The 26,293-nt window shown below is 42.8% G+C and overlaps 2 protein-coding genes across 4 annotated transcripts in view; both read right to left on the minus strand.

The window, feature by feature from the left end:
* Nucleotides 1-919: 919 nt before the first annotated feature.
* On the minus strand, nt 920-17,623 carry GJD4 (gap junction protein delta 4). 3 transcript variants are annotated; one of them, XM_083467141.1, is made up of 3 exons: nt 16,608-17,623; nt 14,053-15,183; nt 920-11,709 (listed from the first exon to the last, which is right to left on the minus strand). In XM_083467141.1, exons 2-3 carry the CDS (start codon nt 14,114-14,116, stop codon nt 10,532-10,534), a joined length of 1,242 nt encoding a protein of 413 aa, XP_083323267.1. In that variant the 5' UTR covers nt 14,117-15,183; nt 16,608-17,623; the 3' UTR covers nt 920-10,531. The 3 variants fall into 3 exon arrangements, with proteins under 3 accessions (XP_083323267.1, XP_083323266.1, XP_083323268.1); XM_083467140.1 differs by lacking the exon at nt 16,608-17,623 and having other exon boundaries at nt 14,053-15,780; XM_083467142.1 differs by lacking the exon at nt 16,608-17,623 and having other exon boundaries at nt 12,377-15,780.
* Nucleotides 17,624-18,278: 655 nt separating this feature from the next.
* The window catches only part of CCNY (cyclin Y), a gene marked incomplete at its 5' end in the record, with an annotated part of 121,671 nt that continues 113,656 nt past the window's right edge, over nt 18,279-26,293 (minus strand). Inside the window, 3 exons of the mRNA XM_083467197.1 lie at nt 18,279-21,907; nt 22,830-22,992; nt 24,741-24,907. Coding sequence (XP_083323323.1) covers nt 21,791-21,907; nt 22,830-22,992; nt 24,741-24,907 — 447 coding nt within the window. The 3' untranslated portion in view covers nt 18,279-21,790. The remainder of the gene's footprint in view (nt 21,908-22,829; nt 22,993-24,740; nt 24,908-26,293) is intronic.

Here is a 26,293-nt window from a genome sequence, read left to right on the forward strand (position 1 = left end):
CCCTAAGAAAGGTGTGGGGAACCTTTGGTCCTCTAGCTGTTAATGAACTACAAATCCCATCAGCCGCAGCAAGCATGCCAATGGCAAGCCTTGATGGGGGGGTGTAGTTCAGCAACTTCTGGTGGGCCAAAGGTTCCCCACAGCTGTTCAAAGACAAGGATAGGGAGTCTATGGTTTCTCCATATGCCGTTGGACTACATCTCCCATCATTCCTGACCACTGGCAATGCTGACTGGGGCTCATGAGAGTTGTTATTCAGCAACCTCTGGAGGGCCCATGTTCCCTCTCCCTTAAGATTCATTGCCAACTCAAAGGAGCGGAGTATGATTTGACAACAGGGAGCAGCCTTGTTAACTCAAAAGTGTACAAGGGTTCCCAATCCACAAGCAGTTTGCTTTTGAATAGTGCCATCTGAAATCTGAGTCAGGCTGGGAGGGGCAGCTGAGGCATTTCGCCTCAGAGCTTTGCTTTTTAAACAGCAGAAAATCCTCAGGGTGGATGCAAAACTCCATACTCACTATGGTGAGGGAAAAAAAAGAAAAGGAACCATTCCAGAGTGGTTATCCAAACTGCTTCCTCCCAGAAACTTTTCAGGTCTCCTTGAGAGCAGATGTACTGGAGACCTTCCCTGTGGGCCATCATTTCTCTTGCAGCCGTTTGCTGCCCTGTCACAAGGAATATAAACAAGGGCTGGGTATTCGTCTCTCTTGGCTGCTTTGTTTTGACTTCTGCCCAATGAATGTTGCTTTAGGAATGCGAGAGACCTGCATGCTCCATTTTGCCTGTTTTTGTCCATGCTTGTTGGGGTGATCAGCACCTGCCCCTTCTGCAGGCTGAGGCAGAATTGCTAAAGCTGGTTTAGGGAAGAAAAGTAAGCTGAGAATTGTCAGAAGCATTTTTTTATTTTTTTGAGTGGGGGGGGGGGAAAGCACTTAGGGATAGATATCTCCCTTCCGGGAGACTGTCCTTGTCAAGGCTAAAGCTAATTGATTGGAGTAAGAGGCGGTGGAATTAGCAGAATGCCTGGGTTGGGGAAAGCTGAACTTTTTACCTGTCTACACCAGTGGCTCAGAACATCTCCTTTTAAAGAGGAACTAAATGAATAGGGTTAATCTGTCAGGATCTTGGTTCCTTTTGTGATTGGGGAAAAACTTTGATCTTTTCTCTAAATGTACTGCATAGGAGTGTGTGGTGTGGCTTTCTTTTCTTTTTTTCCAAAAAAATTCCACCTCCTGCCCAGATTCTCTTGTTGCAAACCAATTGGCCACCACGGAGTCCTTCAATTAAAAAGAATGTGGGGTTTGCTTTTTCGTTCTTTTTTTTTTTTTAAGGGAGACTTGTAACAGTTTGTGAACACCAGAGGAAAAGGAGAGAACAGCCTTTTAAACAGATTTTCCTAGCATTGTTAGTCAGACTGCAGGCAGTAAGGCCCACGTTTTAGAGTATTATAAAGGTGGGGGGGGGAGGAGGTAGAGTAATCCATGAATACTCTACAGGTGGTCTTCTTACAATTGCTTCAGTTTAAAGCATTCCTTTTTGCAGAGAACAAAATTCTTCTCTATAGCCACTAATTGAACCAGAGGAGAACTATTACCAACCAGACATTGTGTGTGTGTGTGTGTGTGTGTGTGTGTGTGTGTGTTAAGGGAAATCTTCAGTGCTTGAAATTCTAGCACTACAATATTTGTTTTATAACCAACGTTTCAATACACAAAAAGCTATATTCTACTTCATATTTGTATGCCTGTGGCTTCTGTTATATCTTCTAGAATACAGGCTCAATGGATCAGGGGGCATGTCAGCAGTAAAAACAAACCAAAATGAAACTGTCCCAGGACTGTTTGGTGCTTGGCAGCCATTTTGCTTAAGGCCAACATTGCAAACAGAACTGTGAAAAGGGAAGAAGGTCTACTCCTTTCCCCCCCAGTGTGGTGACATATTAAGTCCCCTGACACCACTGAGTGAGAGAGGATAGTCCTGGTATATTTTTCACATCACATTTGCTTCCATTCTGCCAGTATTATCTTAGTTGTACTTTGAGCAGACCCATTGAAATTAACAAACATGACTAATTTCAATGGGTATTCTCTGAGTAAAACATAGCTGAATGCAACCCATTATTTATTAAACAGGATTTATATACTACTTAACCATCAAAACCTCTAAGCAAATTTACATAAAATATAGAATATACATTAAATTCACTAATAAGACCATATGTTAAAAAAAGTTAGCCTAATTCCCCCCCCCCAAAAAAAATCAGCGTTATGAAAGACATGCTTAAATTATGTGTCTGGGTAGCTTTGCTTAAAGAAAAAGAGTTTCTAGTAGGTGCCCAAAAAGGTTCAGTAAAATGATTATCCATAGGCAGGGAGTTCCAAAGCCTAAGTTCTGCCACAGTGACAAATCAATTCCTTGCAAGTGCAGAACTGCTATTGTGTGACACATCATTTCTCTTCCCTTCCTTTAAAAATCCCCAAACAGGGATTTCCTCATTTGATTATTGTTCCCTGTATAAGGGAAAATGTAAGATGGGAAATTAACTTACCGCATGTGTTTTGTCCAAAGAAAATTTGTTTGTTTGTTTTTTGGCTCCTATGTGATTTCAACTGCTGAAGCAGAACACAACCTGCCGAGTTAAAATAGCCTGGTCAGCATTTTTTTTTTTTTAGTGAGATGGGGGTTGAGGAGTGAAGCTGTTGCTTTGACTTGTCCAAGCAGTAAGTAGCTCAGAGTGTGCATTTTCTAGCAACTAAAAACAAATGGGGAGCAACTTGTGCTCTTTCCAAGAAACGTTGTTGTTGTGTTGTTGTTGTTTTAGTCATTTAATCGTGTCCGACTCTTCGTGACCTCATGGACCAGAGCACGCCAGGCACTCCTATCTTCCACTGCCTCCCGCAGTTGGTCAAACTCATGCTGGTAGCTTCGAGAACACTGTCCAACCATCTCGTCCTCTGTCGTCCCCTTCTCCTTGTGCCCTCCATCTTTCCCAACATCAGGGTCTTTTCCAGGGAGTCTTCTCTTCTCATGAGGTGGCCAAAGTATTGGAGCCTCAGCTTCAGGATCTGTCCTTCCAGTGCGCACTCAGGGCTGATTTCGTTCAGAATGGATAGGTTTGATCTTCTTGCAGTCCATGGGACTCTCAAGAGTCTCTCCAGTGCAATACAATGACGTACAGCAGGGGTAGCCAATGCTTGGGACTCCCAACTCCCATCAGCCCCAGCTAGTATGACTGATGGTCAAGGCTGATGGGAAGTTGTAGTCACCACTTTGGCTTACAGGCTGAAATAAGACATAGTGTATTGTAAAGTCATCCTTGGATTAAGCCCACTGAAATATATAAACTTGACTAGCTTAAGCCCACGGACTGCAATGGGTTTCCTCTGTAGTATATGATCAGTGGCTGGATGAATGCAAAAGGTACTGGAGAAACTTTGTTACTGTTGTATTCGTTGGCAGGATTGTTCTTTTCCTTATAAGCTGGAATAGTCCTAAGAAATGCCATTTTTGTCTCACCACAGGTCAGTCACTTGAAATCTTAGGAGCCCCGAGGGTGGAATCATAGAATTGTAGAGTTGGAAGGGACCCTGAGGATCATCTAGTCCAACCCCACAAAATGCAGAAATATGCAGCTGCCCCATGTGGGGATTGAACCTGCAACCTTGGCATTATCAGCACCATGCTCTAACCAACTGAGCTCTCCAGGCTGAACTACAGTGGGACTGTAGGTTATTTCACATTTCAACAACACATGTTTCCACATGTGAAGTGCCCTTTACAGCTTCTTTAAATCCCCGTAATTAGTTGCAAATCTTGGTGGTGGTTGGTTGGTCCTTTAAGAAATACTGCTTTCCCCCAGTGAACAGATTGGGCTAAAAAGCAGTGCAAATAAAAACAAGCCTGAAGGAATCTGTAGAAAGCTGTGAAAGTTCCATGACCGCAATGGAGAACTCCTCACAGTTAAAACAAATTGGATAAAATTATAAACACCCTACAAAGTGGATGTTTCTCAAGATCAGTCTTCCTAATTAGTCAAGTTGGTTTCTTGCTGAATTTGACTTTGAGGAAACGACGAATTTAGAAAAGTAGAGGAAAACGTCCTGTGAATAGTTAGGGAGCAGTGCCACTTAGTGGCCACACAGGAAATTAACCCCAAGCAAAGTGGAGCAGAAACGTTGCTTGTGAATAACAACTTACTTGTGCTAATTTAAATAGTATGCACTCTTGATAAAAAGAATGAAGGGAATTAGGTGCATTTTAACATTTGGTTTCGGAACAGGCAGTCATAATTTGCTGCTTCTTCCCACCCCCACTTCTTTAGATTTGCTTTGCATAAGAAAAATACCCTGCGCACAACTCACTTTAATGTAGGAAAATTGTGTCAATCCATATTATGGACTGCATACTTGTATCACCAGTAAGCTAATTCAGGCTTACATGGCTGCTGTATGGATTAGTTAGTGGGTATTTTTACCATGTGTGGTATTACAAGTAAATTGTACTCAGAGTAAACCTATTAAATGAATCAAATTTAGCCATGTTCATTCATCTCTGTAGTGCAGCTCTGAGGAAAACCTGGTTGAATACTATCTGATTTTTTGTATTCATATGCATAGTTTAAATTAGTCTGCATTTAAATTTATTTTAAAAAGAGTCAAGTTGCAATATGCTGAAGTTGTATTCAAATCAGTGGGGTTTGCTTTCAAGTGAAAAAGCAATAGGACTGAGCTGGACACTTAAGGAGAAAGATACCAGAACAGGCTTCAAATCACACACCACAGTTTCCCTTTAAAGATTTCACTTCCTTTTGCTTACAGTTCTGTAAACACAACTACTAATATTAATTACCACTCTCTTCCTACCTACACATTGACCACTCTTTTATTTCTTTAGATTAGTTCTGGGGAACCTGCAGTGCTCCAGAACTCCCATCATCCCTGACCATTGCTGGCTAGGCATGATGGGAACTGAACCTCTGACAAGTCACAGGTTTCCCTTCCTTGGCGTAAGGAAGAGAGTTAATCAATGAACATCTAGGCAGAGAATGACATTAGCATTTGTGACCACAGAACTTACTGTGGATTAAGTATTCTGTATTTAAAAGTTTAACATTGTGCATGCACAATCCCGTGCACTATGCCAAAAGAGGTTTGCTCCCTTTTGTGTTTAGAGATGCGGCTGATGTGGGCCCAAACACTACAATGTTTGTATTAGCAGAATGGCAAAGTTGTATGGCTTTTTAAACTAACCAGTGCAGCATATGTCCACTGAGGGTACTATCAGCTATTGGATCTTTGCAGCTTGCCTTCTTTGTTTCGAGTTGGTACCCTTAACTTTCTCGAAATATAAGAATGTGTGCCCATCATTCCTTCAGTCTCAAACTCCCAAGGAACACTGTTACTGGCAAAAGTACTGAAAGTTCCCTCTTGGAGCATTGGTGGAGACACAGAACTCTACAGGTTTTCCGGGTAAAAAGTCCCCTGATTCTGGTACCAGAGAGGAACTTGCTCATTGGGGTGAAGTACTGATTTCTTGGTTCTGTGCAAGTTGTAGTCTGGGAAATAAGTGATCTGCCTCTTGCATTCTGGGCAAGTTGTCCAGGATTGTGTATCAAGAAAATGGCCATGGAGCCCATCACTGCATGTGACAATTGCGTTTGTGTATTCCACAGCAAGAATTCAAACTAGGAAGTTGCAAGTGGAGTTTCTTAGCCTTCTATTTACCATGTGTACATTTTTAAATAGGTAGCATAATGATGAGCTTTCCCTCTGCTTTTCTCACACCAGAACCACCCCAGTTTCCATGATGCTGTGGAGATTCAGTAGGCATATATGAGCAGTTTCCCCAGGTGCAACCACTGGCCTGGTTTGCATGTCACAAAAACTGAAACCATGACTTGATGCACATGTGCATGTTCCCGGAGAGGAGCTCACAGCCACTTTGCTGCTTCCTGGTTATTTGCAGCACAGACCTAAACCATGGTTTGTGTGTCAAACACAACCACAAGCCATAAAGCAGGTATGGGGAAACTCTGACCCACCAGATGTTGCTGAACTACAACTGTTATCACCCCTAATCACAGGCCACACTTGCTAGGGCTGATGGGAGTTGTAGTTCAGCAACATTTAGAGGGCCAACTCCTGTTGTAAACCATGGGGCAAACCTCAGTTACAGTACATGGTTATTACACTCAAGCCAGGTTTTGGACAACAGCTTAAGCCATGTTGTGGCCTAGCACAAGACAGTGGCACAGCAGAATGACCAGGGAGGAGCAATCTAGATATAATAGCCACAAACCCTCCAAGTGTCCTATTTTATAGGGACGTCCCTGATTTAGAGAAGCCGTCCCAGTTTCTGATTTCATCCTGGAATGTCCCACTTTTCCTTAGGATGTCCCTATGTTCATTGGAGAAATGTTGGAGAGCATGGAGTTACCTGACCTCCAAGCCATCTGAAGGCAATCTTGTATAGGGACCCGTCTGGCGTGGCTGGGGCAACCCAGTAAGATGTGTGGTATATAAATAGTAAAATTATTATGGAATGGGGCATCCCTATTTTCCTCAGAGAAGTGTTGGAGGGTATGTAGCCATGTTTGCACTAAGCCATGGTTCGGCTCCTGTAAAAAGTGGGTTCACATCAGGCTCAGTGAAGAGAGGAGCTACCTATACCCAACAGAAGATGGTCAGCTGGCAGAAAAGCCAAGAAGGAAATGGTGCACAATAGATCAATGGGAGCCCAAAGCAAAAAGTATACCCAGGGAAATGTTAGGACTGGGTGAGGTGGAATCCTATTTAGGACTAGCAAATTCATTCAGTGTGTCTATCTTTTAAGGGTTGGAATGGCGTGGGACTGGCTGGTGCTCTGAACTCCAGCCTGCAAACGCAGCAATGTTTCATTTCGGACTCCAAGGGGAAAGTTGGGCTGCAGGTTCTGTCTCTGAAAGTTGCTCCACCTACATCATCCAGTTCTGATTTTCTGATGGGGCATCTACTCTTCTAACTGCAGGAATGGCAGACACAGATACGTGGGACAATTGCTTCCCGGTCAGGCCTCTAAAATGAGCCTGTGGGAGAGCAAAGCCTCTTTAACTGGATCTCTGTCATGGTTCATTGCCCCCACAGACCCCGTTAAGAGCATCTGCAAGCCCCTGGAATCTTGCACCACTAGTGGAGACTGGAGTGGAGTGTGACAATATCTAGCTGCAGGCATGCTTGTTAAGAAATATTGCCAAATGTAAAGGCTCTAGGCAAACCAATATCCTACCCTATCTGGCTTCAGAGAAAGTTGCCTATATGGTGTTGCATGAGCAAGAAGTATCCTAATGTTTTCCCTTCCATGGAATAAGAGAACAGAACTTTGCACCATGCCCTCTGCTGGTAAAAAGGATGAAATTCATAAATATCTAGTAAAAGTGATTCAACTGAAAGGAAATGTATCTTCAGGCCAGTTAGCTATGATAATTAACCAGTTTTTGTTTCATTTTGAATCTATGTAGAGAACAGCCACGTACAAAAATTTATATTTTAGGGATTATTATCCTACTTCAGTGAGAACATTCGGAATAGTAACACATAAACGCAAGATGTGTAAAATATTAGCAATATATATATTTTTTTAATGCTATAATACTAAAATCTCCAGCTCATCCATAACTTAATGAAATGAAAACCTATTCTTGATTTTAGAGGTAACAGTAACTCTCAAAGAGGTTTAAAAAATGTATAAACCCACTCACCCAATACACTACAAGACAAATATCTCACATTGATGTTTTAAAACCGTGAATTAATTGTGGTGCATTTCAACCTAATACCAGATTAGCAAAGCATAAGAGGGTCAGAACTCCTACCTACCTTCCCTGGTAACCCTCGACCAAAACCCAAGTTCAGTCTTGAAACCACACTTGTCTGAAAAAAAGGCAGGAGCTAAAATGATTAATAAGAGAACAGGAAAGAGAAGGGAAATAAAAGAAAATCAAATTGGGCAGAATGAGATAGCCTCCCCATTTCATTCACAGGAAATTCATCCAGATTTTCTAGAAGAGTTTTGATTACACTCTTCCGTTATAAGCCAGGCATCCTTTCACAGTCTGGTCTATCAGACTCATCCTAAAACATTGGGCAGTTTGCAGTGATGTAGAATTTATCGAGGCCAACTTTTGTATGCATCCAGTTGTCAATGTAGCAAGAACATGTTCAATAACTTCTACACTGCTAAGATATCTGCTAGTTCTTAGGGTGGACAACATGGAGGTAAAGGGTTGAATCCAATAATAGCCATACGAAGAGTAGACCCATTGAAATTAAACATCTACTGACTTATTTGCAACACCAAGGTTTAAATCTTACACTCTTCCAATTCTTCTAGAGAGTAGTATGTCAATTACCTGATTGTACTAAAGGGGAGATTTCATTTTAATAGCACAGACAGGCCTGCAATTGCACTTCTAGCACACTTTGGGGATAAATGGGTCAGAAGCAAAGCTTTCCAAAATTCCAGCAAGAGAAAAATAAATAGGGCTGAGCTATCAGAATAATCCCACTCCACAGCTATATATTTCTGTTAATGTTGGACGTCATGCAACCAAACCAATTGTCATGATGCAAGTTTGGAAGATATATGTTGCCATTTGGAGCACTGAAACCCCATCTCTGACCATTAGACATTTTAAACCAACCTTAAATTTTCAATTTTTCAGCAGGCATTGTCCCCACACTTTCAAGCATACGTTTCACAAATGCTGAAGATTAGATGCTTTCTCTTTCAAATATAAAAGCTGGCGTTCGGAGCACCTGTTCTGATCTACTACATTCTGTGCACTTTTACAGAACACACGCTTTTCAAGATGAATTATTCTTTTTTAAAATACAAAGTGGTATGTCTTCTGACACCTAAGTGATTCCAGAATGAGTGAAGAAATGTTATGTTTTATGTTGTGAACTGCCCTGAGATCTGCGGGTGAAGGGCAGTATATAAATTTAATAAATAGTAATTATTATTTTTTTAAAAAATCTGAAATTGTGAATGTCAGAATATACAGGAAATGAATGAAATATTTGTCAATGCACATTTTGTACACATATTTTAATGGTTAATGAGCAATGGCGAATGGACATAAACAAACATGGGACATTTCCTCTCTCTCCCCCCAACTTTCCTTTTGTAGCTACTGCCATGTATGCACTTCTAAATTGTTCAAAAGCTGAAAATAAAAGGACTGCTACTAAGCATTCAAAACATACTGCTTACAATGACTTCTCTGCAACTAAGCCAAATCTCACACCAAAAGGCATGCAAGTTCCATCAGAGGAATCAAGGCATCCTGGGACCCCTGTCCTCAATCCCTCCTTGAAAGCGAATGGGCCCTTTTTAAAACCAGCTTCTTGAACAAGGGGAATCCAAGCTATGCAACTCCACAATCCAAGACTTGGTGTGTGGATTTGCTTTAGAAAAAAAACAGTCATGCCTCATGTTACATCCACTTCATGTTATGTTCTTTCAGGTTATATCCCGTGGCGACCCAGAAGTACCAGAAAGGGTTACTTCCGGGTTTCGCCGCTCGCGCAGACGCAGATGAGCAAAATGACTTCACGCACATGCGCAGAAGCAGCAAATTGCAACCTGTGCGTGCGCAGATGCGCCTCTGCAGGTTGCATTCTTTTCACGTTGCAAATGGGCCTCCAGAACAGATCCCATTCGCAACCAGAGGTACCACAGTATTCTATTTCTGCTATTCAGAGGAGGAAATGCAAAAGAGAGAGATAGGCAGAGCAGTAAAGACCACAGAAATTCTTGTTAAAACCACTTTGGAGTTCTGAGAATTCAACAGATATTTCAATCTGCATTTTAGAGCTTATGTTGTGATCATTAAGTCCAGAAACATGTTGGTGGTGTTTTTTGTAAGACACACACACACAAGCCAATATTCTCAGAGTACTGAATTTTGCCTCAAAAATGCACATTCCTTCATTCTTAACAGGGGCTTTCCCTTTTATGATTACCTCCTCACCTCTGCTTTGGGTCCCCATCAGCACCACTCCCCCATCCATGCACTGGGAGAAAGATCTGACGATGGGAGTCCCATCAACATGCACAGGTTCCCTGTGTGACTCTGTACCCCAACCGCACAGGATTCTAAATCACACGAGGAGCCTGTCTGTGCAGAGCAGGATCCACTCCTCAGACCTTCTTCCCGATGCAGATTGGGTGGCCAGTTGATGGAGGGGCCACATCCAGCAACCAGAGCCTTGCTGCCCCCCCCCCATCCAATTGCAAACATGTGGGAAGATTTAGTTATTTCCCCTTTTGCTTTAGATACTCTGTGCTTGTGGCCAAAATTTATAAATAAGCACCTCCAGATGTAGCATGTATGTACACTTCATTACTGAGTCTCCCTAGTAAAAGAAAACAAACCATCTAGCTGCATGCACAGAACGGCAATACGTATATTCAACCAAGGAGACTATTCCTACACTGTTCTTTAGATTGGCAGTATTTGGTAGTAGTTTTTCTGCCACTCTATTCTGACATTTTACACCCATTCGGATTTTTTGGATCTGGAGCAGCCAGCACTGCTGCAGACAGATTGGACATCAGAAGCCTTTCTCTCAAGGGAAGAATAATGAACCGAGGGCTTGTGGCTACTTGCAGGCGAATGGGCTCCATAACGGCACCCGTCCAGGGTTTTAAAAACCAACGCTCCTTTGAGAACGCCTGGCGGCTGCTCAAATCTCAATTGCTCACAGGAGATCTCTGGCTGCTCACTGTCATGGAAAGACACCCCTTTTCCCTCTTGGTGGGCAGATCCAACACACGATTTGTTGCTACTGTTGCTGCTGTTGAGGTTAGGGCCATTTTTTTGCTGAGGATTGAACACAGCTTGAAAGGAGCACACTTCCTTCACCTCTCGGCCAAGCAAACAGTTGCTGCAGTTGTCAATGACGGCTGTGTTGCCTTGGCCCCCCAGCAAATCGTTGCTTAGCTTGTCCCCTTGGTGCAGCAGGCCAGGACTGCATTTCTCTCCGGCCGCGAAACTTTCTGACAGCAGCTTCCTTCTCCGATTCCTCACAGCGTTGGTTCGGAAGGCAAAGCCCAGGTCAACAAGGCTGAGGAAGAATGAGAGGCTGCTGAGCCCCCAGATGAAAAGCATCATGATGGATTTTTCTGTGGGCCTGGAGATGTAGCAGTCCACGTAACTTGAACAAGGGGCTTGGTTGCAGGAGAAACGTCTTGGGACAAAGAATCCAAAGAGGTAATAATGCCCCACTCCAAAACTGGCCTCTGTCAATATTCTCAGAAGAAGGTGAACTGCATACGCCCTGGAAAAATCAGGAACAGCCATTTCGTTTCCTGTATGGGTGACTCTGCTCCTTTTCCCTTTGGACGATTTCTTTGCGACTTTGCCGCCCGCCGAAGGTTTGATCTCTTTGTAGCGACGGTAGGCTGCGGAATGTGCCTTCACAACCTGCCTGCACACTTTGTGCAATACGTAGACGCCAAAGATGGCGTAAGGGAGCAAGACGGACACGGTCTGAATGAGCCAGAAGCGAAAGTGGGACACGGGAGCAAAAATGTCGTAACACACATTGGAGCACCCTGGCTGTAAAGTGTTGCAGACAAAGCGTTCCTGCTCGTCTTGGTAGAGAGGGTAGGCTGCTAAGAATATCACCATAAACCTCAGCAGGATCACAAGAGTTAACCAAATCTTCCCTAGAAAGGAAGAACAAAGGGAGACATGTCATCGCTAAAGGAGTTGTGTCGTATTGTAGAATCCCTGCATATTTTTTACCCTGGTTGGCAACCACACACACACACACACACACACACACACACACACACCAGCTTCACCAATTGGCTCACTCATACACCAGCCAACCAGCAGGCAAGAGGGTAAATTACGGTTGCCATATTTCAAAAAGTGAACACAAAAGTTGTTGAGGTGTTGTTGTTGTTTTTTGAGAATTTAAGTTTTGAGCTATTTTTAAGGAAATTCGCCAAAATCTAGACTTCTGACATGAGTTGCCATACATCTGGATTTCCCTGGAGATTTAAGAGATTTCCGCCTGGACACTGTTTCCGACTGCCATATTCCAGCTATGTCTGGGAAATTCCAGATGTATGGTAACCCTACTCTAGATATTCCATGCATACAGCAACAGAGGGCTTTGGTTAAGAGTTCACCCCTGACACTCAGCTGATCACATCCATTTATCTCTGTTGTCATGTATATGGGAGCCGACAGCTGAGATGCACAGACTTGAGCCCCGCGTTGGGCAAAAGATCCCATTGGACCTGATTATCCTCACGGACCCTCCCAACTCCATGATTCTATGATAAATTCTATGATAAATTCTGTGAAGGCTCTGTTGCTGCTCACATTGGGAACGGGGGGATGTGAAAGGGTTTTCACTCGCATCTTGACTCGAATGGCAGAAAGTGGCTGAGGTGCATAATGTAGAAATCCTTGAGAAACAAAATGGAGATTGGAGATTATCCGCCTTCCACAACCTAACCGACTGAAAACATTGTCAGACTACAACATGCTGTGTCCTCATCAGCCTGTGTTCTGTCCACCCCAGCGCCCACTTTAATGTTCTTTTCAGAAGGTTTTTCAATACCTCAGCAAAACTTGGGGTTCTTTTGAGCCTCCTGCAGTTCCTCCAGCACCTCATGGATGGACCACTTTGGCTATCTGGGGTGCAGCACTCAGATAACATAGTCTGCTATTATTAAAGACGATTTGAGGATTTCTCCTAAGGTGCACCTGGCAACATTTCTCAGGAGACGCTTCCCAATTTTGAAGCATAGGTGGTTGCTCTACCTCAGGTGAACATTTGAGAGAATCTTTTTCCCCTTCCCCTTTTTTAAAATAAAGCATAGGAACAGAAGTAGCTGCCTTATGCTGAATGAGAGCATTGGTTCATCTAGCTCAGTATGGTTCACACTGACTGGCAGAAGCTCTCTGGGGTTCTTTCTTAGCCCCGAGATGCTGGGGATTGAACCTGGGACATTCTGCATGTAAAGCAGACACCCTACCACTGAGCTATGGCCTTTTGCCCAAAGACTTGGAAGTTCTGCACAGACAGAAATCGGAGGGTCAACAAGCCCAACTTTTCATCACAAGAGAAGAGAAATGGAGACGGAGGAAATGCAAAGCTTTTGGTATGCACTCTTAGTACTGTTCTTGCTTGCTTGTTTGTTACCTTGAGGGTGGAGCCCCATTTGCTGGCAGAGGAAAAAAAACAGGGGAAAGATATATCATAAATACATAATTTTAAAAATATAAAAATTCGGCACATAGGTTTGGGAACACAAGGCATCTCAGCTCTAGAGAGAGCCAATTCTAGAATGCCTTGAACCCATTAAGAGCTTAGCAGTGACCTTCATTAATTTATTTACTCCAAATTGCTGTAGGCAATGTGAGTATAAACACCCACAGAAATCACTCTCACCAAGAGGACTGACAGAATCAAGTTTTTCGATCAGTGCAAAGTTAAGGGGGAAACCAGATGTACACATGCTAGCTATTGGCCTCAAAAATCAAACAGAGGACTCAGTGAGAACTTGGTTCAGCAATTGCCCATCAAATTACTTCAAGCCTCCTTATTTTCATCTGGGACCTGCACTGTTGAAATGATTGCTTAATAAAAGTGTAACTAGGCTATCATGCAAGGCGTAATAAGTTCATGCTCTTGCATCTGCATTTGTTTTCATGTGCTATTTTTCTAGAAATAGCACATGAAATATTTTTCTCCTATAATGGCATCTGAGAGGTGCCGGAACTGAGTTCCAGTGAACTGGAAAAAAGCCCCAAAACAACTAATGAGAAAGACCAAAAACGGCCCTAAATTTAAATAAAGGATAGACGTCAAACAGCAATATCAAGCAATTTTTTCATTTACAAGCAAATGTTATTAAAATGCAAACGAGTGAATTCTAGAAACAACCAAAAATACACACGCACAGAACAAAAACCAGGACACAGTTTCCAGGAACTGGGTGCCAACCCTGAACAAAAATTAAGATGTGGGTTTTTGTTTTTTTAATACTCACCAATAATCGTCACATTGTAGCTGACAGCAATGATTAAAAAGCCGACTGAATCCCAACATTCCATGTCTGAACTCACTTGCAGGGACCCCCCACTTACTGAAGGAATACGAAAAAATTGAGCATTTTCAAAAACCACGGCGATCTAAACAGAGAGGGCAAAAAATATTCGAGAGCTGGCCAGGAACAGGAGTAACAAAATCCTCTGCAGAGAGAAATGAGCCTTCCTTAGGAGACCCAGCTAAATACCACAACTTCACAGTCCTATTGATTGCTCTTACCTCTGCCCCGACAACTGCAAGAAGACAAAAGGCAACAGGAATTATCTCTGCCATTGTCGGCTATTCTTACTCTCCCGGGGCATTCCAGCCTCCTGAAATTGCTGGGATAGTTCAGTGGTGAAAGAGAAATCAAGCAGTGGAAGAAATAATAGAAGCGGCTTTGTTTCTCCCCCGACAAGTGATAAAAATGGATAACGTGAGGAAAGAGGATACTGAAACATCAAGTGTTATGTCTGCAAATGGCATTTTCCTCTACAGCAGCGCCATATGAAATGAGAAATAAAATCCAGCTTCCAAAAGATGGTCACACGGTAGCGTCACCAACGGAAATCAGTGGCGTCTCTGCACATTCCTATTTCACTCTCCTCAGTAAATGAACAGGAAATTTATTCCTGTGGGACAACAAAGCCCTGAACTTGGGGACATGAAACCTGCCTTGCTCCCTCAGCGTTGGGCGGCCTGGTCTTTAAAACCACGAACGCTGAGAGGTGGCGGCAAAAGTGTGTCTGTGTGGAATGCCTTCCGCGGGTGCTCAAAATATACAGTATCTCCTTCCTCAAACATTCTGCCCCTCAAAGAAAATTAATGGAAGAGGTATATGAAATCAAACATGGAGAAATAATAAAACTTGGTGGGTCAACCAAATAAAACTGAATTTCAGAAGGTTCAGGTCAGACAAAAGGAAATATTTATTCACTCACACTGCCCAGTTACAACTATGGCTGTGGTGGACACCACATTGGGAGGCGATTTTAGCAGGGGATTACTTACATTTATGGATAAGGCTTGTCAATGCCCACTAGTCATGGTGGCTTATATATTACCTCAAGTATTAGGGGCAGTGTGGCAGTCCCTGTGAAACACGAATGGAAGAGAGATATTGCACTCACACCCTGCTTTTCGAATTTCCATAGATAACCGATTGGCAGAGTTGGCCCTACCATTAGGCAAAGTGAGGCAATCGCCTCTGGCGGCAGATGGAGGTGGCAGGGTCAGCACTCCCCAACTGTTAGCACCATCTGAACTGTGTCTCCTCAGAAGTATGCCCTACTGAATTCAACTGAACATACGCCCAGATATGTGGGGCTAGGGTTACAGCCTCCATCATACTTAAAAAAGCATATCCAATAAAACGAATTATTTCAATGGGATCTAATCTACGTAGGACTAAGTCTAGATACAACATATTTCAGTGGTTTTACATCTGTATTATTTACCATGTTCTAGCTGAGGGAGTTTAATTTTAACCTATTTTTATTTACATGTCCTCTGTTGCTGTATATGTCCACATCTCTGGTCTGTGACAGTAATAAATTGATTCAGCCTGTCACCTTAATACAAACACACCCAGCTCTGGGACTGGTTTAGGTGAAAGGCACTTCAGAATTTGAAAGTAAAAAAGGAATATTACAAAATTGATAACGAAGCCTATGTAAGGTGCTGTTCTTAACCCTTCCTTACTGCAGGCAAGGAGGATCTCCAGCCCATAGACCTAATCCAGACAACCATGCCTCTTACTCCAGTCCCTGGAACTCCCATGGCCCATTTCCTGCAAACCACACCACTTTCCCCTCACCTCATCCCCATCCTGTGCCAGCAAGACAGCCATACGGGAAGAAAACAGTTTTTAAGGCGGTTCACTTTCTATCCTGTCTATCTGCCAGCTCACCGCATTTCTGTGCTGGCCTCGGAGGAAGAGACTTTCCTTCCTTTGTAGTCAGGGCTGATATCAAGTGAGCTGGCACAGAAGGAACGATCAGTCCTTCTTCCATCATCCCACTCCCTTGTCTGAATGGAACTGCTGGCCTAGGCTATGAGACTGTAGCACCTCAGTTTAGTTTTATGGCATTTCTCCATGCAGTAACTAGAGGAGGGTACCCAAGCACATTGCTGCTTTGCAGCATTCACCAAGCGTTTATTATTTTGGTGATTGGGGGGGGGGTGTCCTTGCAGGTGCATTATTAAAGTTGCTTTAAAGAAAATAAAATATAAGTCACCACTGCAGAGTTAAAAGAAGAATCCTTTACACATTATTGGGTTTCTCCAGTGACCGTGTTAAAAGACAAAGCTCAAATCTGTTTATTCAGTTACTGAATGAAGATACTGTTTTGTGTGCTTCACCCCCTCCAGCCATTTGAGAAAGAGAGATGGTGGCAAGATGGGCCGCTGGATTTTGGCAAGAAAAAGTGATATCCACAAACAGAGGCTGCATTTCAACTAGGGCACAAAGACCAAAGCGGCGATAATGAACTGATGCTATGAAACAGGTTTACTTACCTATATTTTTGCCTGTTCTCTTTTAGTAGTCGCACACACAGGGCTGCGAGTGTGTGGATCATGGCAAAGAAACAACCAACGCTTCGAGAGGCATTATTTGTCCTTCCCCTGTGGCAGAAAGTAACAAACACCTTTCCCCTTAATTCTTTTTTGACGGTCTTAGGAGACAGCGTAGAGACCACATTAAGGACGCGAAAACACAGAGATCGGGGGCCACCCTACTCTTCATGTTGCTTATCCATCTTCCAGCCGTGCCAAAAGGAAACTCTGGGAATGCAGGATTTAAAACTGTGTTCAAAATCTATCTACTCTTTCAGGTTGGAGGGAAGGGGAGCAAAAGGTGAGACAGGCAGGGTTCCTCACACCCCCCGGCCCCCAATTTCTAGACCAAGGGTGACAACTCCAGTGGAGACATGGGAAGAGTGGGAGAGGATTCTGTAGTCGCAAGTGCTGGAGAAGGCCTGTTCTCCACAGTGATTTTCACTATTCTGGATCATTTATTCTGGGTTTGGTAGTCATGGGCAGGAGCCAAAAGTCCCCCCTCCAACCACTGGACATTTTATTCAGCCTCCTCTCTTGCTGCTGAGATTTCAGCAGGCTTTCCCTATACCAGGGGTCAGCAAACTTTTTAAGCAGGGGGCCAGTCCACTGTCCCTCAGACCTTGTAGGGGACCGAACTATATTTTGAGGAAAAAATGAATAAATTCCTATGCCCCCAAAATAATACAGCATTTAAAATAAAAAGAAACATTCTACTCATGTAAAAACACACAGATTCCCAGTCTGTCCGTGGGCCAGATTTAGAAGGCGATTGGGCCAGATCAGGCACCTGGGCCTTAGTTTGCCTACCCATGCCCTATACCTTTGCAAGTATTTTTTCATATCTATAGAAGGGAAATACCACAATACAACATACTAAGCTTCCACCAAGACCAACACCAGCTCCGCCAAGACCACGTGTTCAACAATGGTGCCACTTTGGGGCAGAAGACCAGAGTCCCAATCAGGAGAATGGACAGGGGGCGCCAAATGTACCAGAACTGGCTGAACTCATTTTGAAGGAAGCAAGGTAATGCACTTTACTATCTAAAGAGCTCTGTCCTCCCAGTAAAACCAGCAAGTTCAGAGTCTACAATTATCTAAATGCACTGCCGTTTGCCAACGCTTCTTTGCAAAGCAATGTCCTTTTAGATCAGTTCTGCTTATAGCTGGAGCGGTGTGATGCTTAGAATATTGGACTAGGATCTGGGAGACTAGGGTTCAAATCGCCACTCAACCTTGGTTCAGTCAGTGTCCTTCAGTCTAGCCTACCTCATCGGATTGTCATGGGGATAAAATAGACAGGGGAAGAAGTGAGCTTTTTGGAAGAAAGGTGGGATGTAAATAGAATAATAAACAGATCAAATTTATGAGTGCATAATGGGGTTTGCTTTTTGAAATAGGGGTACACCTTTGTAATCACAGCAGTGAATCTGCTTGAAAACACAGGGCAATATTAACAAGCCAGAATTTTTCAGCAGTTTTTAGCAACCTTTGATGAAAGGGAAACAGATCTCCTAGGAACAGTAAACTCTGGAATCATCCAGAGAAGAACCCTAAAAAATAATAATGCTCAAGTACTGCAAAAATGTAAAATTAACAAAAGTAAAAATAAAACCCACATTTAACAGATTTTGTTTTGTTTTTTTAATTTTTAGTGCAAGAAACATAACCAAGTTAAATCACAGAATCAGTACTAATTGAAGAATATGGAAAATTCTCCTATACAGAGGTAGAATCCAGTGCACAAGGCTAAAACGATATCCAATATAGTCTAAACAAGACTGAGCCAGGTTTTACGGAATCCACTTGAAATTTTACAATAAATAGACTATACAATCTTTAAAGTTGTTTAATAAATTTCACAAAATTATAGTAGATGCATTGAGAACTTTACATAATGCAAACCTTGCTCTCTTTCTGATCTTCCCTTACACCAGCCTTCCCCAGCCTGCTGCCCTCAAGATGTTTTAGATTACAACTCCCGCTGGTCCAAACCAGTTGTAGTCCAATGCATTTGGAGGGACTTGGTTGGGGAAGGCTGTCCTATACCCATTGCAAACTGTGCTTGCTAGAAAGTCAGCCCCAAAATGTTCTGCAGACTGTTGATAAAACAACTCCAGGTACAATCACATTTCTATTGGGAGAGGCACCGTAACCCAATTCTAACGAAAGCTGGCCTTTTTCACTCTCGCTCTTCTCTTCTCTTTAAAGAATTTTTAAATTTGAAACATTCTAGTCAAGGAAAAGGCAAAAGGGGCACCCTCAAAACTTGATAGAATCAAAGTTTCGCTATATTGGCACAGTAATAAAAATAGTAGCAACAACAATAACAAAGTAATGAGAATTAAACTGATTGGGGAACATAGATGGGCAAAACCTTCATGTCATGTAATACATGTTAGTAGAAAACTCTACTTAAGTTATTAGCAATTTAACCTCATCAGTGTGTGTTACCCTTTTAAGGCAGATAGCATAACCAAGGACACAGTTGTCTGATAAAAACCTTTAATGCTCTGGAGTCATAAGCATATTTAGGGAACGCAGAGGGAGCATCATTCTGTGTTCCTGATTCGGCACTGTGGAACCAAGCTAGTAGCATGGTAAGTGTCTTCGGGAAGGGAAGGGAACCTGGGACTCTTCTAATATTGTACTACAACTCCCATAATCCCTGACCGTGCTGGTTGAGGCTGGTGGGAGATGCGAGTCCACCATCTGGAGGACCACAGATTCCCCATTCCTGTCCTAAGAAAACCAAAGTCTCCTGCCTACCCAGGACTGGGGAGCTGGCTATGTAGGTGATAAGAGCCTTGACTGTAGGCCTGCTGGGAACCAGCAGGTCTAAGCCACCCTAAGTTGCACTCCTTAGTCAAGATCCCCAGACGGAAACATGAATTCACACGAGAGAATTAAGCGCTTTCTGTTTCTTATGCAGCAGCTCACACCAGTAGGGAGCAGTTGTTTGGTTGCCTCTTTAGTAACAGGAGCTGTCGCAGAAGAAATTGAGAAAAAACTTTCAGGTGTGCAGACATACCTCCTCTTTGGCATCCTGCAGGGATTGGAAGCAAAGAGCTCCCCATATTCAGAGCCGCATGGATGTGCTCTTGTCCCATGAAACAGTTGGGCTGGAAATGTCAAGTGAACAATTCCTAATTGGGGTTTTAAGGCTCAATGAGACCAGATAAAGAAATGTGTAAGGGCATGTCTCCTGCAAGAGATGACACTGAAGCTAATGGTATTAGCTCAGGAAGACAGCTTGTCCTGCACAACACCCAAGGGGAGCAGGGTGCAAGTACACATATGGAATAGGAGTTTCTGCAGAAGACGCTCTGGTGGAATGTGGTGTGTATGGTTTCACTCGAGGAGTGCATGTAGGGCAAGTGCCACACATTGAAGACGAGGTCTCGTCTATTTCGCTGTGGCTTGCACAGGAGAATTTGTGGAGCTTCAAGATCACGGAACTTACTGTACAACTGATTTTGGTTTTTGTTTGTCTTATGCATCGTAAAATGGCATCCTTCTCAAAATGTGCAAAATAATTCATAGATGCTTATATAGAGCACAAGGCTTTTTCCCCTTTCCTTTTTTTTCAGAGATAACGTGATTTGCTTTATATAAAAAAGGTATTCAACTCGTTTATCCCATTAAGGAAAAGAAGGGTGGGAACCAGTAGTAACAACAACAGAAGTACAATATAATCAACAAAGCAACAAAATTTTCTTCACAGTTTGCATTTTGTTTAAATTTCTAGAAGCACCTACACTGGAAAATGCATTTTAACGGTTTTTATTCTGAAATCTAACCTGTGACAAAACACTTGGTAAAATTAATATAGATTTCTTCTTCTTCTCTTCCTCCTCCCTCTTCTTCCATTGACCCTTTCCCACTAGAACAGAAACTCTTTTTTTCAATTTTTTTTCTATTTTATACAAACAGATTGGTTTCCATTTAAAGTAAACATATAAAAAACTTGAGGCTATTGCTTGCAACATTGAACCAGGAAGTGAAGGAAATCATCTGTCTCTGCCATACAAAATAAGATTCTCTCTCTCTCTCTCCCACTTTCTCTCTCACTTAATCTCTGCTAAATCTCTAAATGCAGTGAAAAAACTTGCAAACAAAAAAAGGACTACTGCATCCAATGCAAATTTCACCTCCTTGGCCCAAGTTCCACTCTCACCTGGATCCTTCCAACAACCATAACTTTATAGTAAGGAAAAATAAAACTATCCCAAAGAACATAGGAAGGCACATGCAGCCACATATACTATGAAGCAGCCAGCATCCGAGTTGCAACCTGTGGGAACACACCACGGACACGGTCGCTATAAATTAAAAAAAGAAAGAATTCCAAACAATCACCTGATCTTTTTTTTTGTATACTTTTGGTTCAGCACTAGAAATCAAGTCAAATTTTGTTTTTTCAAAAAATACAATAAAGGCATACGAGAAACAAAATATGCATAATAATTAAGGGGGAGAAAAGGCTAATAAAACAGCTTATGAAGGGAAGCCTAGTGGATGGAGTAGGATGGAGCCGATGGGAGAGAAGAAAACAATCGATGGCGTCTGGTTCAGAGGCTTGTGCTACAGTAGATACTGCCTTCTTCATACTTGCTGCTTTGCAGAAGCAAGAAAAGCGACTCCCAGACAAACAGCAAGGGAGGAATGAAAAAAGATATAAAACCCAGAAAGCCAATGGAAAACACTGAAGAGAAAGTGAAATACTTTCAAAATCCTCTCTCATAGTGCTTCTTCCAAGCCGATCTTGTGGTGTGTTTTTAAAATTCCCATGCTATTGTCTCTGCTGAGGATCTTTTTCTTTTTAATAACACACGCACTTGCTTTTCTGTTCTTCCAAGCATATGTATGTAGTTTGCCTTTTCCTCACATAAAAAAGGACAAATCTGCAGCAAAACAACAGAACCAGCTTTCTTCCGAAGTTCTTCCCGATGTACTAACGTCTCTCTCCTGTCCGTATATTTATTCTTGTGTGCTACGCAATGGGGGAGGCACTGTAAAGGCAGATCTAAAAACAAGAATAAGGAGAAGGGGGGGAAGAACGAGGGGGGGATAACAACCCCCTCCCTCCCAAAGTTGATGATAGAAACAGTATTTTTGAGGACTAACCAAGACTTCAAACATTAGGAGATAATCGCAGGTGACCACCTAACTACAGTCAGATTGTCCGAACTGACTGACCGTTTCTTTGCTGATTTCCTGAAGTCCTTATACTTGTCTTCACACAAGCGGGAGATGGCCTGTAGGGAGATGGGCAAGGGAGAAAGGTCAGACACGTGAAATAGCCTAGTACTGACTGCTCTGACTGGCAGTAGCTCTCTAAGGCTTCAGGAAGAGGAAAGTCTTTCCCATCCTCTGCGTTCTACCTGACCCTTTTAACTAGAAATACCAGGGGCTAGACCTGGGCTTTGCTTTCCCCAAAAAACTGGAGATGCCATGTCTTTACTTTGGGACCTTCTGCTTGCAAGCCCATGCTCTGCTAACTAAGCTATGACCCCTCCATCTTTCTTTGTAATCCAAGCCTGGCGAAGTTGAGACCCTAGCAAGCCAAAAACAGCCTGTCTGCCATGCAGCCCACCCAGGTGCTCATTAACCCCCTTACTGTTCCATTACTCCAATTTTGTAGCCCATCCAGATAGGAGGAGGAGTTTGGATTTGATATCCCGCTTTATCACTACCCGAAGGAGTCTCAAAGTGGCTAACATTCTCCTTTCCCACAACAAACACTCTGTGAGGTGAGTGGGGCTGAAAGACTTCAGAAAAGTGTGACTAGCCCACGGTCACCCAGCAGCTGCATGTGGAGGAGCGGAGACGTGAACCCGGTTCCCCAGATTACGAGACTACCGCTCTTAACCACTACACCACGATGGCTCTGGTGGTTAGCAATGGCAATGATCCCTCTCTCTCTCCTGTAACATCCCAACTTTGCTCTTTCATTTATCTGGCTATTGTACAGTATGACACTGTTGTAAATTGATTGCTCTGTTTATTGTGTGTACACACACACACACACACACACACACACACTCTTTTTAAAGCCTACACTCAAGTTTTTCTAGTGGGCTTCCATTTTGTTTGAATTCTTTTCAGAGAGGGCAAAATAAAAGGTCAGCTTGCCACATCCACAAGGTGTTTGTGATGGGAGGAGATCAAGGTTCTCACCTCAAGTTTATATGCCCTGTCCCTGCTGAGCGGCTCCAATGGAAAGCTCAGGTTGTTTGCTTCTGCCAGGGATCGCAAATCAAAATAATACTTGGCATAAACACTGGAGGGAACATTAATGTTGAACTGCAACAACTCAAGAAACTGGCGTTCCAACTCATTCCTGCAAAATAAATAGCAAGACACGTTTTAAACTCTTGACCCGAAGGACAATAATTTACTTTGTCTTATAACAGGCTGACGCCAGAGAAAGAAAACGTATTTTAAGCTTGTCACAGACATCTCATGGGAACCTGAGCTATCTTCAGCCCAGGCAGTTTGGGGACAGTTTCTCCTCCCCACCCACCCAAATGTTCAGGTTCAACAAAAGGTTGTCATACGTAAGCTTTTATCTCATGTTTGTTAATGGACTATCAAGCATTCATTTCCATTGCATGCTTGTGGCTCACTTCCCAGTAATGGCCAAGTATGAAATTTAACAGCAGATGCTCAGTCGTCAATACAAAAAAAAAAAATTGTATTAGATCAGTCATGTGCTTCAGTTGCTTGTGATTTACTTGGTCAAACAAGTTCCAGCACATTTTGACTTGTATAAGGAATTTTGGACTGTAACAGGACTACACAATATAATCTGTAGGGGAATCAAATTCTCTTTGTTTTATGAGCTTTTAAATGGGGCTTTTTGTATACTGTTGAATTTCATTCCAAAGCAGCATCTGTTCCTCAAGCTAACACACATAAATATAAACAAGCTCAGATCGACTTTCCCCATTTTTGATGTACCTGTGTAGGAAACTCCAATGCTTCACAATGGAAGACGAGGTATAACCAGAACACCCTGAGGCAAAGGGAGTGTAAGCCAAGGAACCATCCTACTTTGATGAAGTCTGAAAGCCGCTCCTTCACTTGCCTCCTCTGCTCTCTTCCTCTTTCATGCATTTGACTAAAGCTTCCCTTCCTCCTTCCTCTGTAAAACTAACCCATGTCTTCTTGAAAGTTGCAAAGATTTTAGAATTCTGCTTGATTTCTGTTTAGGTACACCAAGGTACATCAAGCGTGAGCAATTGCAGTCACCTAAGCAGACCATAAAGGAAACCACTCTGCAATGTGTTGGACTGCCATCATTCAAGCCTGCAGCGAAGCATAACTAGAATAAGACTATCAATGGCTACCAGCCAGCATGGCCTATCATCTACTGTCCAAGGTAGTGTGCTTCCAAATACCAGTTCCTATGCAGCAACGGGAGCTTACCCCGTCGAGGGGATTTGAACCGCCACGACGGGGTGAGCTCCCGTTGCTCGGTCCCTGCCTGTGCCAACCTAGCAGTTCGAAAGCACATCAAAGTACAAGTAGATAAGTAGGTACCGTTCCGACGGAAGGTAAACAGCTTTTCCGTGTGCTGCTCTGGTTCGCCAGATGTGGCTTAGTCATGCTGGCCACATGACCCAGAAGCTGTACGCCGGCTCACTCGGCCAATAAAGCGAGATGAGCAACCCCAGAGTCGGCCACGACTGGACCTAATGGTCAGGATCCCTTTACCTTTACGGAGTGGTAGTTCTATTAGCCATTGTGAGAATGCCAATAGTTAAGACAGAAGACCCATCTAACCAGATTGAATCCAAGTTAAATTAGCTGAACTTACTTCTCTTTGAAAAATCAGCGGGACTTAAGTTATGGCTAACCTCCCATTGATTTAAATGACACCTAATCTCAACTAATTTAGTCTAGCTCCAACCTTGTTTATTTATCTGTTGTGCTTATTTCTCTACCAAATAGCTCCAAAAGTGGTGTGCAATGCAGGATGGATCATCATAATAAATTTAAACAACAACATTTTTTTTTAAAAAAAGGAAAAATAATGGTCAGTTCTATTGTACATCATGGGGACAACAGAAAGAACAGTGAACTCACATGTCCTCAACGGTGATATCTTTCAGAATCTGACAGTAGTCCACATTCCACACGGCCTGGTCATCCCAAACTTTTGATGCCAGTAGAATTGCACCCAGCACAATTCGCTTCCAGTTTGCTGGACATATATCTATCTCCGCATAAGTTAAAAGTCTTTCAAGATATACCTGAAAAGACACAGAATTTTCATTCGTTCATTCATGGCACTTTGCGAATAACAGGTGTGACACATCTCTACCCCAAGGGGGCTTACAATCTAAAAACAGACAAAAGGAAAACAACAAAAGATGGGGGGAGTGGAGAGATGGGTAGGCAGGGTTTTTTTTATTTAAAATAAGCACAATGTGTTTCATTTAAACATACTGTGGCTTAATAATAATGAGGAAGATAATGATGTCAAAGTTGGCCCAAGTTATTGGTAGAGAGAAGGACTGGCCAAATCCAGTTCCTCACCTCTGGATTATGCACTAGAGATTCATAAGTATATATCTATTGCCACTGGAATTTTCCCTCTCCCACCAGCTGCACATATAGTACCTTGAAACACAATCCTATGAAATTAATTCCCTCCATTCTCCTTGTGATTACTTGCTCCATATGGCCCAAAATACCAGATTGCTGGTACTCTGTCAGCATCACTTTACTGCCACATAATTGTTCCCTGGAGACTTGTCATGCAAACTACATTTCAAAAGTTTCCTATACTTTCCTGATACAACATTCATGGGTCCATATTCAAGAAAAACCACAGCAATTTACCCTCCCTTTACTGCTGGTATTTTCAGACTCCTGCAGAGAGACAGCTTTCATCAGTACTGGTATGGCAATACAGCTTCAGGAGTCATAGGTAAAAATCAAGGTAACTTTGAGCATTGCATTTTCAAATCCAAGCCATCTAAGTAAGTGGGGAAATAGTATTCTGAGGTATTTAGCCACACGAGAGTTTAGCATAGGCAGGACTGTTTGGAGGACAACCATGAATTAAACAGGACAATGTAGAACAGCTAAGTGACAATCAGCAAAAGGCGCTTAACACAGGTTAGGTTCCTACACAGAAACCAAACACAGGTATCAGATGCAAAGTTAGGCTGGGACCCTGACTTGCCCTAACCATGGTTAAAACTGCTGGCAATGGTTAACTTCCCAGAAGGGGAAATTTGTATTCTGGAAGAGAGATAAGCCCAAAGGGACCACATGATCTCTTCAGCTGCTTGCAAATGTAACCATGATTAAAACAATCATCAGTGTTATTTATTTAGGAGACCACTGTAAGCAGATAAAAACATTAGCAGGATTCTAATCGCACTTGTAACAAATGTGATGGATAAAATAGACAGATATAAAATATAGATTATGATATAATATGCAGTTGGAAACGCTGACATTAGGACCCACAGAGGGGATGGGGGGAAGTCGCGAAATTAAGAGAAATCTCTGTACAGTGGTACCTCTGGATGCAAACGGGATCCGTTCCAGAGCCCTGTTCGCATCCTGAAGCAAACGTAACACACGACTGCGCATCTGCATATGCGCAGGTCGCGTTTTGCCACTTC

Source organism: Podarcis liolepis, assembly GCF_965112155.1.
Source record: "Podarcis liolepis genome assembly, chromosome: 12".
Lineage (NCBI taxonomy): Eukaryota > Metazoa > Chordata > Lepidosauria > Squamata > Lacertidae > Podarcis > Podarcis liolepis.

Coding starts and splice junctions, on each gene's coding strand:
- GJD4 (XM_083467141.1), bottom strand. CDS start 14,116: ATGGAATGTTGGGATTCAGTCGGCTTTTTAATCATTGCTGTCAGCTAC. Junction 11,710..14,052: donor CTACAATGTGACGATTATTG/GTGAGTATTAAA, acceptor CTTCCTTTCTAG/GGAAGATTTGGTTAACTCTT.